The 13,277-nt window shown below is 49.9% G+C and overlaps 1 protein-coding gene and 3 long non-coding RNA genes across 6 annotated transcripts in view; 2 read left to right on the top strand and 2 right to left on the bottom strand.

Moving 5' to 3' along the window:
- The window catches only part of LOC126985628 (tropomyosin), a 66,456-nt gene that overhangs the window by 2,678 nt on the left and 50,501 nt on the right, over nucleotides 1-13,277 (bottom strand). The window contains exons 7-8 of the mRNA XM_050840783.1: nucleotides 12,440-12,541; nucleotides 8,178-8,247 (exon numbers count right to left, since the gene is read on the bottom strand). Of these exons, the coding sequence (XP_050696740.1) occupies nucleotides 8,178-8,247; nucleotides 12,440-12,541 (172 nt within the window). The remainder of the gene's footprint in view (nucleotides 1-8,177; nucleotides 8,248-12,439; nucleotides 12,542-13,277) is intronic.
- On the bottom strand, nucleotides 1,760-6,766 carry LOC126985930 (uncharacterized). Its single transcript, XR_007739178.1, has 2 exons — nucleotides 6,620-6,766; nucleotides 1,760-6,475 (listed from the first exon to the last, which is right to left on the bottom strand). It is a non-coding gene; the product is annotated as an uncharacterized LOC126985930 (long non-coding RNA).
- On the top strand, nucleotides 7,823-8,066 carry LOC126985931 (uncharacterized). Its single transcript, XR_007739179.1, has 2 exons — nucleotides 7,823-7,928; nucleotides 7,961-8,066. It is a non-coding gene; the product is annotated as an uncharacterized LOC126985931 (long non-coding RNA).
- Nucleotides 8,254-10,292, top strand: LOC126985932 (uncharacterized). Of its 3 annotated transcripts, XR_007739182.1 has the most exons (3): nucleotides 8,254-8,534; nucleotides 8,708-8,793; nucleotides 8,881-10,292. It is a non-coding gene; the product is annotated as an uncharacterized LOC126985932 (long non-coding RNA). The 3 variants fall into 3 exon arrangements; XR_007739180.1 differs by lacking the exon at nucleotides 8,708-8,793 and having other exon boundaries at nucleotides 8,254-8,707; XR_007739181.1 differs by lacking the exon at nucleotides 8,708-8,793 and having other exon boundaries at nucleotides 8,254-8,707; nucleotides 8,794-10,292.

The raw sequence follows: 13,277 nt of genomic DNA, 5'->3' as shown, positions 1-13,277 counted from the left end.
GCAGCACCGTTGAGAACCGCTCCAGTACAGTACTCACAGTTAGCACCAGTCGATTATTAGTGACTGCTGTTAGTCACACAAAGTCTATAAATAGTGTCATGAGGCATTACTCTGAACACACCGGCTGACCCAGGGCGGTGTGTTGACCTGACTAGATGACCCAGCACTGAGAGGTCATGTTGTGCTGGCTGGCTGGGTCACTAAGAGGCTCACAGACATTACTGGACCCACAGGAAGCCCACAGACAAAGATGCTGGATGTTTCCGACGTTACAAGACTCGAACTCAGAACATGTATTTACCAAGACCCCAAAACTGTCATACTAAAAAATAACGGACATTAAAGTTACTGTTAAACCCGTTGTTGGCAATTTTTACAACAGTTACGGGTGAAAAAATCTGAACATGGCATTTTTTACAACAGTTACGGGTGAAAGAATCTGGACATGGCATTTTTTACAACAGTTACGGGTGAAAAAATCTGAACATGGCTCTTTGGATTCTTTTTAGGAGCAGCGAGTAGCGGGCTTTTTTTTATTAATGTTTACTTTTTTGTGCCCTTGAGCTGTCTCCTTTGCTGTAAAAAAAAAAAAAATTACAACAGTTACGGGTGAAAGAATCTGAAAATACAGTGTGCTGAGTAGGGCAATCTGGTAATGCCGGTTGCTACTTCTCTCGACTGCAACGGGAAACTTGACATGTCCTGAACAAGCTACAAGAGGCGACCCACAGTGTGTGACCCATTACTAGGTCACAACTATACACACTTGTCCTATACTTGTGGCTTGTGGATGATGCAATGAGGTGGATACTTACAAGGTTTATCAAGCCTTGGAGGGAGTCAGTATTAGCGGTTTCCATTACCCAGAGACTGAGCCTGGTGGATCTTAAGCTTTTTTATACAAGCTGAAGGGGCCTTTAAGTGGTGATTAATGTACAAGCTTATATGTGAAGTGAGAAGCGGAAGATACTGAGCTTGTTTGAGGTTGTTATCCCGGGCGGTGGAGGCTGTGAGGGGGCCGAGGCTGATAACACACACGGCCTGGCACTCTAGACAATTCCCGTGGCACCGTTTGTTTACGTCCGTGCGAGTGTGGCGTGTGAGTGCCTGTCGTTAATCAAAGGCTTCTGGGTCGGCACTCCACAGCCACATCTCACATAGGACCGTACACAAACATTAAATAATCTAGAGGTCAGTGAACCGCTGTGTCTCAAGTGCTTGGCCCTGACACAGCCCGCCACTGAGCCCAGATTGCAGCCCAAGGTTCCCGGAGGTCTTATGCAGCCCAAGAGAGCCTTCAGACCCCACACTGCCTGGTCTGTGTACATGATCTGAGCCTCACACGCACAGATGAGACGGCACAGCTTGACGGCACATCCACACACACATCACCGTTGCAATATTATCGTACTCAGAGCATAGTATTTACCGGTTTCTGACGCCTAACTATTGCTAAGAAACATCAAGATCCGACTCTTTTAACGATAACTATAAATGAGTTTCGTTATTGGAGCCCAGAAGACATTTTTGGGGTAGGAACTCGGGAAATACAAGCGGCTGAGTACGACAATCTGGCAACGTTGACACACATACAAGCGATGGGATGTGCCGTCAAGAGTGCCGCCTTAGATGTAGCGTGAGGGCCGCCAGTATGGGCCAGACAGGGCGGGGTGAGAGGCGGTCAGGCAGAGAGAAGTTTTGAGCCAATGTGAGTGGCCGGATGCCAACCTGAGACTTCCAGCTTCCTTCAGCGGTCCTGGCCAGTGATTACATATTCTGGATGTCCTGTAGGGTGGCTTCCATGTCAGCCTGGAGCATCCTACTCTTATCTTTCTCAGCAACTAGATCGTCTGTGGACACAACATAAAACACACACATGCAGGTTAACCAAAAATAAAACAACACGTCAAAACAACCCAAAAAAACTGAACTGGTTAAAAAAGTGCAAAAATGTGCTAAAAAATCATAGAACTTTTAACTCTACGTAAATAAATAAATCAAAAACACACTAACTAAATAATAACCAAAAGTTTAAATACAATAACACACCAAACACATGCTGGAAGGTTGGGGGGCGCGCCACCACCCCCGGCCTGGTCCTGAGGCGGCCGGGGCGGGGCAGGATGGGTGTCAGGGGGCGGGGGAGGTCACTGGGTCGTGCACAACTTGGGTCAAAGTCTGCCTGGGGCTTGGGGGTTTGGTGTGGCAGGGCAGCCCAGGTCGGGATGTGCTGCCCACCGCACTGCCATCACACACACAAACACACGCACACACACGCTACAGAGGCTGCCGTGTAAGACTTTTTCAATGCTGTGATAGCTTTTTGTGTACTTCTGTATATTTTGTATCATTTACGTACTTAAAATATTCAGAGTTGTAAGGTTTTCAATGATGTAAGTCTTTTGTATAGTCATCATTCTCTAAGGTAACCCTCAAACACAGGCTTGTTCTCCAGCTTGAGTACGGCCTTCCTCGAGGCACTGAGTGAACATAAGGTTTGGCAGCACAGCAGTAGCGTGTGTCCAGTGCGGCGATGGTGAACAGCACATGACCTTCACTGTCCTGACACACACACACACACACCGCCCCCACAAGGCAGCACGACCTACGGGGCTGAGCCAAGCATATGACCCGCCACGAGGGTGTGAGTTGCACTGGTGGTGGTGGTAGTGGCGGCAGCCGTATGGTGGTGGTGGTCACCCCTGGCCCTGGGTGGCGCCGGGGCGGGGGTGCCCACTCTCCCAGCCCCAGGAGGATGTTAGCTCAAGTTGGTAATTAACACTCAGTAGTTAGGCAAAGTCAAATGTAAGGTCAGCTTGCTCACAAGAGGTCAAGTCAGGTCAAACTGCAGGTAAGGAGAAGGAGGGAGGAATGGCAGCGATAAAGACAGGAGAGGAGGAAGAGGGAGGAATGTTGACGAGGCTTCACTCCCTGAGCCCTGACCCCGGACACCCGCACAGACAGGTGGGCCGTGAGGGGCCACAGTAGGGTGGCAGTGACTGGGGGCCGTAGCCAGGCTGGGTGGCCGGGGTCAGGGTGGGTTAGTGTTGTGCTGTATTCAGAAGGACGGCAGTAACTGTTCCAACCGAGGAGTGTGAAAGAGAGACAGAGAGAGGCAAGAGTTTGGCTCGGCACTGAGGCGGCCGGGGGCTAGGGACGGTCCGGGGCTGGCCGGCCTCCCTCTATGAAACCGAGAATGTCTGTTGGTGTGAGAACTGGCGACGGGGGAGTCGAGAGACGGACGGGTGAGGTCAGTGGTGAACTTTGGCATGCAGGGTGGAGGAGAAGGTCAGGGGCAGGAGGTGAGAGTGGTGGGGGCATGAGCCCCATCCTTGTGATTATAATGCATAAGCCAGCTGGTGAGGAGCCTGATGTGTTGTGTGGGGGACACGTGCAGGGTGTGGGGGGCAGGGTGAGGGTGTGGCCGGGTGTGGGGCACAGACCACCACACCTGCCAGGGGTGAGGAAGGCTTCCTGGCTGCCTCACACTGACATACTTGTGTCAGGCCTGGCCAGGCTGGGCAGGACCTGACACAGCCTGGCAGTGTGAGGCAGGGAAGGGAGCTCTGTGAGTGAGGGGGTTGGGGTGTTACCCTTCAGTGGTGGGGGGCCGTGGGGGCACCCACCACATGGGTCATTTACTCAGAGAATAAAATAATGACAAAGGTTAACACTGGTGTGAGAGACAGAGGCAGTGATGAGGGAGGGAGGGTGGAGGGGAGGGAGGGAGGGGGGGAGCAGGTCCTGTTGGGTCGTCCTGCCGTTGTCGCTGTTGATCCTGGTCTTCTGAGTCACCTCAAGGGGCACCTCCCTCCCCGCCCCCCCTGGCCTGCTGGGGTGACCCAGCAGGCCAGGGGGTGGTGGGTGAGGGTGGTTGGGGGTCAGGGTGGGGGCAGCAAGGGGCCGCCACTACAGCTCACGGCCTCAGTTAACACTAAGGCAGGCCCGGCCACCGCCACACCCCGGCCCTGTGCCATGCTGCCCGGCACTGCTGCCCTGGGGTGCCCAAGGGTACATGCCAGACACTGCACCCGGCACTGCTCACGGGGCACACAGGGCAGCAGGATGCCGGCACAGTGGTGGCCTGGGGGGCGGGGGGCGGTGGCGGCCGTGCCCGCCGGCTACCCTAGAGTAGTCTAAGCCTCAGCTGCTAGCTAACACCTCAACACAACACTTTTATCTTGGCAGATCTTATTTAACTAAGCAATGCATCCATCAAGGCTGTTTTCTTTAAACAGTAAAGTGATTTATCAACAACAATATTACAAAATAAAAATAAACTGCAGAGCAAATATTAACTTGAAGAGAGAGGAAATATTATGATTATTAACTTTGTTGAGAAATAATCATTTAGAGAGAATAAAATTAAATCATAATAAAGATTATTACACTTATACACAAACAAAATGGGAATTACAGAGTGTGAGTGTATTAGTCTGGGGCGGTGAATGTGCAGCACATGAGGGGCGGGGCGGGGCAGGGGGGAGGCGGGGGGAACAGAGAAGGGTTAGTGCGGCGCCACGCACACACACACACACAAACACACACTGCCGCTCCCACGGGGGGGCAGCAGTTTGTCCCGGGAGGGTCGCTGGAGGTGATTAACAACAACAACAAAGCAGAAAATAAACAAAACAGAAGCAGGTTGTTGTTCCCTTGAGGAGGAAATATTACAGCGGAGGCGGTGGGGAGAGGAAGGCAGCGGAGACAGAGGAGGAGGAGGAGGCGGTGATCTAAAATAAGAAGCCAATGAGGTAATGACGCGATGGTTGAGCTGGTAAAGTGGTGCCATTTCTCGAGTGTCGGAGAGGACGCCCAGCGCTCCACTCCAAGGATGGGGAGAGTGTGGCAGTGAAGGGGGAGGGGAAGAGTATGCTGGAGAGGCGTGGCATAGGGGACTTTGACCACCTTCACCATGGGCAGTGTTCCGAGAGAGAGAGGGAGGGAGAGAGAGAGAGAGAAGAGAGATGTAGAAACGACAGAGGAAGGAAAAGGTGTATGAAAGAGAAGGAAAAGAAGGAGAAAAGTGAGAAGCAGACAGCAAGAGAGAGAGAGAGAGAGGGAAAAAGAGAGAAGAGAGATATGTAGCAACGATAAGAGGAAGGAAAAGGTGTATGAAAGAGAAGGAAAAGAAGGAGAAAAGTGAGGAGACAGCAAGAGGGGGAGGGAAAAAGAGAGAGGAGAGATATGTAGAGACAATAGAGGAAGAAGAAGAAGGGAAAATGAGAAACGTGAGAAGCAGACAGAGAGAGAGAGAGAGAGAGGGAAAAAGAGAGAAGAGAGATATGTAGCAACGATAAGAGGAAGGAAAAGGTGCATGAGAGAGAAGAAGAAGAAGGAGAAAAAGAAAGGGAAAAGTGAGCAGCAGACAGCGATATCCGGAAACACTGATCACAAGGCGCCATATTGCTACCCAAAGACCCGCATGAAATACAAATCAACACAAATACAATACCGTTTTCTTATTCTCCAGGTCCTTGAAGATCATAATACCTAGGCCACAAGAAAGCTATTACATCGGAGTCAATTTGAGTTACGTGTGGGGGTCTTTACGTAACGACACGGTGCCTGCGACGAAGGTGGTCCAGCTCTCCTATACTACAGCTCTGGTCTGGTGTGGTGTGGGGCTCTGGCAGCCTCTCGCACCTCTGTCCTGATTCGCGCTGACTTAGGGGGGACCGATGTAACCGCTCGGGGCAGGACCTGAAGACCTGAATCACCCATCTACTCACACTGAGCCGAGACCCACTACGATATACAGCGTTACTCTGGTATAAGGCTTTAGGGACCGCCGGGCTAACCTTACGTCCTTTATGATTAATGATTTTAGGGCCGGGTTGCTGCGTTTAAAGGTCAAGGGATGGAATGTGAAGTTGGTGAGATTGAAAGAAGAATTGAAAGCTAACTACTGATGATGCTGTAGTGAGACTCTGAAGTGACCAAATGAAGGAGAATGGACTAACTCTATCAGCCATACACTCTAATCTGTCTTTCTAGTGATTCTTTGGTGACAGGGGGAATGGAATGCTTGATAACTTGGGGACATTAATATACTCAGTGACCATCAATGCTTAACTTAGTACTGGTGGTCACGCTTATGAACTTGAACCTTCTCAGAACTAAAACTAAACTCAGTGACTTCTCTCAATCATACAAGCTACACTACACCATCAATGCTAACCTATTTACTGGTGGTCACGCTTATGAACTTCAACCTTCTCGGAATCAAAACTAAACTCTCAGTGACTTCTCTCAATCATACAAGCTACACTACACCATCAATGCTAACCTATTACTGGTGGTTACGCTTATGAACTTCAACCTTCTCGGAATCAAAACTAAACTCAAGTGACTTTTCTGAATCATACAAGCTACACTACATCATTCTGGCGATTCACGGATGACGAGGGCAACGCTTAGGGACTCGAACCTTCAGGGACAAAAACTTAACCCTGTCACGCTCATAAACTTCAACCTTCTCGGAATTAAAACTAAACTCTCAGTGACTTTTCTGAATCATACAAGCTACACTACATCATTCTGGCGATTCACAGATGACGAGGGCAACTCAAACCTTCAGGGACAAAAACTTAACCCTGTCACGCTCATAAACTTCAACCTTCTCGGAATTAAAACTAAACTCGGTGATTTTTCTCAGTCGTACAAGCTATACTACATCATTCTGGCGATTCACGGATGACGAGGGCAACGCTTGGGGACTCGAACCTTCAGGGACAAAGACTTAATCGTGACTTTTCTCTCAACCATAAATTCCAGTCGCCGTCTTTCTGGCAATCCTCTGTGACACAAGGAACGCGACGCTTCATCTCTGGTGTGTGTGAAGCACTTAAGGGGGGACTCTCCTCTTTTAAGACTCAAGAGAACCGGGGGAGGAGGCAGTGGGGGAAGGTGAAGGGGGCGTGCGAGCTGACCAACGGGACAATGCGGGGGACTCTACACACACTGCCAGCACCACAACATTGCTCCCTGACGCCTGCACCCGCCCGCCCGAGCCTTGCCCCCCACACACCCATGATAGAGAGAGAGAGACAGAAATTAAAAGAGAAAGAGAAGAACCAGAAGCTAGAGAGAGAAAGAGACAGAAATAGAGGAAATAAGAGAGAAATAAAAACTAAAGAAAGAGAATTAGAGAAAGAGAAAACAAGAAAAAAAAGAGAAAGTAGAGATAAGAGAAGAACAGGAACTAGAAATGCAGAAACAGAGAGAGAGAGAGAGAGAGACTAAACATGTGCAGAGAGGGTCAACTCAGGCGGCCTCAGAACGGATACAGGTGCCGAGACGAGCGATGTAGAGCGGAGCCGAGCAGGAGCGAGCGAGGGAGGGAGGGAGGCAATGGAAAATGAGGAACGACAGGAGGACGATGAGGGGGAGGGAGGAGGGGAGGGGGGTATGGATGCCCGACTGAATACAAAGGACAGCGTTGGGGGGTTACAATATTATGACTCACAGTGACGGACCAAGACGACACGGGCCAGAGACTTAACGGAAAACGGAACGCTGGGAACAGAGGGGGACTGACGGACGCGGAGGTGGTGTTCATGTGTGGGGGGGGAGGGGAGGTGGTGGTGCTGGTGGTGGTGGTGGTGCAGAGGGTGTGACGTACATGGGGGTTTTGAAGGGTGACGGTACAGTATGTGCGTCTGTGTGTGTACGTGTGTGTGTGTGTGTGGTTCTGAGAAGGTGAAAGTGTGTGCGTTTGTGTATGTAAGGCATGTGTATGGAGGTGTCTGTGTGCGTGTGTGTTGCATGGCTGACTGGGTAAGTGTGTGTGTGTGTGTTTTGAATATGTGAGTGTGTGTGTGTGTGTGTGTGTGTGTGTGTGTGTGTGTGTGTGTGAGTGAGTGTGTGTGGTGTTGTATAGTGAAAGGTATTGTATTTTGTGGTGTTGTGGTGTTGTATAGTGAAAGGTATTGTATTTTGTGGTGTTGTATAGTGAAAGGTATTGTATTTTGTGGTGTTGTGGTGTTGTATAGTGAAAGGTATTGTATTTTGTAGTGTTGTGGTAGTAAAAGGTAATGTATTTTGTGGTGTTGTAAAGTGAAAGGTATTGTATTTTGTAGTGTTGTGGTAGTAAAAGGTAATGTATTTTGTGGTGTGGTGGTGTTGTGGTGGTGGTGGTGGTAGGTGTTGGTGGTGGTGGTGGTCGGGTGACATACCTTCAAGCCTGTCGACCTCCTTCTGGAGCTTCTGCACAGACCTTTCAGCGAACTCAGCACGAGCCTCAGCCTGTGTGTGCGTCGGGAGGGGAGGGAGAAACAGCGCACATCAGCAACACACCAACAAACTCATCAAAATATATATCCAGTATTTCAACAACAACAACAACACAATATACCCAGAATTTCAAGAACAACACACCAAACACTAGAGCTAGGACAAGGGTTAGAGGAGGGACATATAGGAACAAGTATTACAAGAATGACCCTTATCCTCATCCTTCTCCCTCTGTGAAATAGCGTCCTACCAGAGCCTGTAGGAGTCTCAACCAGCTGGGACTTCCTATGGGATCTCGGGTTAAGGACGCCACTCCCTTGTGAAATAGCATCCTGCCAGAGCCTGTAGGAATCTCAACCAGCTGGGACTTCCTACAGACATCTAGGGTTAAGGATGCCACTCCCTCGTGAAACAGCGTCCTGCCAGAGCCTGTAGGAATCTCAACCAGCTGGGACTTCCTATGGGATCTCAGGTTAAGGATGCCACTCCCTTGAGAAATAGCGTCCTGCCAGAGCCTGTAGGAGTCTCAACCAGCTGGGACTTCCTATAGGATCTCAGGTTAAGGATGCCACTCCCTTGAGAAATAGCATCCTGCCAGAGCCTGTAGGAGTCTCAACCAGCTGGGACTTCCTACAGGTATCTAAGGTTAAGGACGCCACTCCCTTGTGAAATAGCGTCCTGCCAGAGCCTGTAGGAATCTCAACCAGCTGGGACTTCCTATGGGATCTCGGGTTAAGGACGCCACTCCCTTGTGAAATAGCGTCCTGCCAGAGCCTGTAGGAGTCTCAACCAGCTGGGACTTCCTACAGGCATCTAGGTAGGAGTTGTAGGATGCCACAGGAGGGATAGGATGTCTAAGAGTGGTTCCTGTAGGACTTGTAGCTACTTACGGCATCCTGGGAAGTCCTTAACCTAACCAATGCAACAACAGGTAACCAGCATGCAATAGTAGCAGTGTCGGTAGCTATAGAAGTAGTAGTAGTAGTAGTAGTAGTAGTAGTAGTAGTGGTGGTGGAGAGACAGTGTAGCTTATACTTACGTGGGCGCAACATGACTCACTCTCAAGGCACTTTCAAGGCACTCACCAGGCACCACCCAAGACCCCAAGACCAAGGCCGCCCCATGGCACCACAGGGCATGCCAACCACCACCTGTGTGTGCCCTTGACAGCTTGACAGGGCAGCGAAGGCAACAGAAGAGGAGGAGATAGACAGACAGAGACGGACAGCAGCGAAACTTCAATACATCGCTGGATACCGCAATCATACCAGGTTAGGATTGAGACGGGATTGTGAGGATAAGCGTGAATGGTGTTGTGTCCCGGGGAGTCCTTCCTAGGGGTATCCTGAGGTCCTTTGAGCCTTGGCACCCTTACTAACTGAAGGAGAAATAGGCTTTGCTGATAATCTTAAAAAGTCCTTTTAGACCATCAAATCGACCTTTTCGTCCCTTGATATAGACCGGATAAGGCTTTCAGATTATCATAAGGTCATTTCCCAAGCCTTACTGACCTTCAAGTCCCTCATAATGACCTTTTAGACCATTAAATCGACCTTTTCATCCCTTGGTATAGACAGGACAAGGCTTTCAGAGTATCCTAAGGTCATTTCCCAAGCCTTACTGATCTTCAAGTCCCTCAATATGACCTTTTAGACCATCAAACAGACCCTTTCTCTTTTCAGTATAGATGGGACAAGGCTTTCAGAGGACCAATGGATGCCTAGGGAGGGTTAGCCAGGTAAGGGAGGGAAGGGAGGAGCTGTGCAGTGATGGGTGAGGGACTTGGCGAAGCTGATGGGTGAGGGAGAGGAAGGGAGAAGGAAGGAAGGGAGGAAGTGAGGGAGAAAGGAAGGAAGGAAGGAAGGAAGGAAGGAAAGAAAAATGAGAGTTGAAAGAATGGGAGAGAGAGAGAGGAAAAGAGAAGATAGATATATAGAAAAGATAGAGAGGAAAGATAAAGAGAAGAGAAGAGGAGGAGGAAGGAAGAGAGAGGAAGACAGGGACGCATAGGTCATAACAGTAATAGAAAAGATAGAAAGAGAAGAGGAGGAGGAGGAGGAGGAGAGGGAGAGAGAGGGAGGCATAGTTCATAACACCAATAGAAAAGATAGAAAGAGAAGAGGAGGAGGAGGAGGAGGAGGAGGGAAGAGAGAGGGAGAGAGGAAGAAGAAGAGGAGGAGGAGGAGGAGGAGGAGGAAGGGAGACTGAGAGAGGGGGAGGCATGGTTCATAACACCAATAGAAAAGATAGAAAGAGAAGAGGAAGAGGAGGAGGAGGAGGAGGAGGGAAGAGAGAGGGAGAGAGGAAGAAGAAGAGGAGGAGGAGGAGGAGGAGGAGGAAGGGAGACTGAGAGAGGGGGAGGCATGGTTCATAACAGTGGGTTCTCAGGTCACAAGGCTCATGTTAGTCAAGTTAGCATGTGGAAGGTGAGTGTTCTGGCGTCGTAAGTAGCATGTGAGGTTAGTAGCACTGTGGCTCGGTTAGTAGTGAGTGTGAGGAGAGGCTGGGGGAGGTGTGGGTGGCGGGGGAAGGCCGGGGGAAGGCAGGGAAGGGCAACGCACCTCTCTCATACGCTGGGACAGTTCCTTAATCTGCTCTTCAAAGTTATCCTCCCTCTGTGCAGCCTATAACAATAAGGGGAGTTAGGAGGAGGAGGAGGAGGAGGAGGAGAGAGGAAGGGAAGACATGTAGGGTAAGGACACACACACACACACACACAAACGTAAGAAGGAGGAGGAGGAGGAGGAGGAGGAGGAGGAGAAGAACAGGGGAAAGGAAGGACATGTAGAGTAAGAACATACACACATACACACACACAAACATAAGGATGAGGAGGAGGAGGAAGGAGTTGTTGAAGAGAGGATAAGGACACACATATGGAAGGAGGAGGATGAGGATGAGGAGGAGGAGGAAGGAAGGATATGTAGGATACGGACACACACACACACACGAACGCACATACACAAGCACCCCAAACATAAAAAAAACGGATTTCGGACAAACGGAAACGGAGGTGGAGGCGTGGAAGAGGACCTGCACGGATGACACACACACACACACAAACACACTCAATACCCGACACTCCCCGACGGACTTCCCGACCACGGAGCGACCTGACGGAAACCCAAGACCTGGAGCGAACGGAGGAAACGGAGAGAAGGATGGAGGGAACGGAGGGAGGCTGCCGTCAACAACCTTTACCTCTCTTAGGCTTTGCGTGAGATTCCTGAGCTGTCCGTCCATCAAATCTTCCTTCTGAGCGGACTGTGGTGGTGGTGGTGGTGGTGGAGGAGGTGTGGTGAGGGAGATACACCGATTGTTATTAGTGGGTACACAGGAGGCCGAGAAGAAGAGGAGGAGGAGGAGGAGGAGGAGGAGGAGGAGGAGGAGGAGGAAGAAGAGGAGGTAGTTGTGTGTGACAGCTACCATTTAGGGAGAGAGAGGAGAGAGAGAGAGAGGGAGGAAAGGAAGGGAGAGGACAGGTGTGTAGAGAAGAGAGAGGAAAAGGTGTATGGAGGAGGAGGAGGAGGAAGAAGAGAAGGAGAAGGAGGAGGAGGAGGAAGAAGAGAAGGAGAAGGAGGAGGAGGTAGATGTGTGTGTTTCAGCTACCTTTTAGAGAGAGAGAGAGAGAGAGAGAGAGAGAGAGATAAATAGACAGAGAGAGACAGAAAGACAGACAGAAAGATAGAGACACAGAGATAGATAGATAGATAGAGAGAGCGAGAGAGAGATAGAGACGGCCAGTGAGCGAGTGAGTGTGGTAAGATCACTAAACAACAACATACCTAAAGAGAGTTAAACACCAAGTTGTCAGTTGGTCAGTAACAACAACAACAACAACAACAATCGTAAATGGTAGTGCTAGTGGTGAATGGTAACACTACACACGCACACGCACACACACGCACACACAGACGCACACAGACTAGTTCGGTGGTGGTGGTGGCTGGCTGACCGACCGCCCGACCACCCAACCATCCGACACACACACACACACGTACACACGCTCACACACACCATCAAATCTGACACATGTTATTCTAAATCGCTATGTAAAACCATTCCTGTGAGATGTGAGGTAGGGGGGAGGGGGGTGGTAGTATCGAGGGGTGTGGGGGTGGTGGGGGTCAACGCATAACACAAGATTAATAAACAGAGACTCGGGGGTCGACAAGCGTGTGTGTGTTCGTAAGTCTGTGCGTACCGCCTTCAGCTTGTTGGCGAGGGTCTTGATCTGTTCCTTGTAGGTCTCCTCACGCTGGTTGGCCTGTGGGGTGAATGGGGGGTTAGGGCGCCTCCTCCGGGACTACTCCGAGACTGGACATGACACACGATTCCCAGGGGACCTCCGAGTGATGGTTTCCGAGAGATTTCCGCCTTTTTTTCACTCTTGCGTAAGTTTTTTGGGGTTTTCATAGTCTTCCTCTTTCCTCAGTGTCCTTCTTTTGGCCTATTTCTTTTCCTTTGGGCTTATTCCTCTCTAATTGACTCCTTTGGTTCTTGTTTTCCCGAGATTTCCCGAGAGATTTTTGCCTTTTTTCACTCTTGCGTAAGTTTTTTGGGGTTTTCGTAGTCTTCCTCTTTCCTCAGTGTCCTTCTTTTCGCCTATTTCTCTTCCTTTGGGCTTATTCCTCTCTAATTGACTCCTTTGGTTCTTGTTTTCCTGAGATTTCCCGAGAGATTTCCGCCTTTTTTCACTCTTGCGTAAGTTTTTTTGGGTTTTCGTTTCCTTCCTCTTTCTTCAGTGTCCTTCTTTGGCCTATTTCTCTTCCTTTGGGCTTATTCCTCTTTAATTGACTCCTTTGGTTCTTGTTTTCCTGAGAGATTTCCCGAGAGATTTCCGCCTATTTTCTGGGGTTTTCGTTTCCTTCCTCTTTCTTCAGTGTCTTCCTTTGGGTCTACTCCTTTAAGACTGACTCCTTTGCTTTACGTTTTCTGGGACAATTTCTCCTCAATTTACTCCCTCTTGGTCTACGCCTCCTGTGGGCTGACTCCTGCTGCTGGTCTTTGTCACCGGGTCTATCTGTGTGTCCAGGGTCTTA

Source organism: Eriocheir sinensis, chromosome 60 (assembly GCF_024679095.1).
Source record: "Eriocheir sinensis breed Jianghai 21 chromosome 60, ASM2467909v1, whole genome shotgun sequence".
NCBI lineage: Eukaryota > Metazoa > Arthropoda > Malacostraca > Decapoda > Varunidae > Eriocheir > Eriocheir sinensis.
This window is presented reverse-complemented; position numbering and strand designations above follow the sequence as displayed.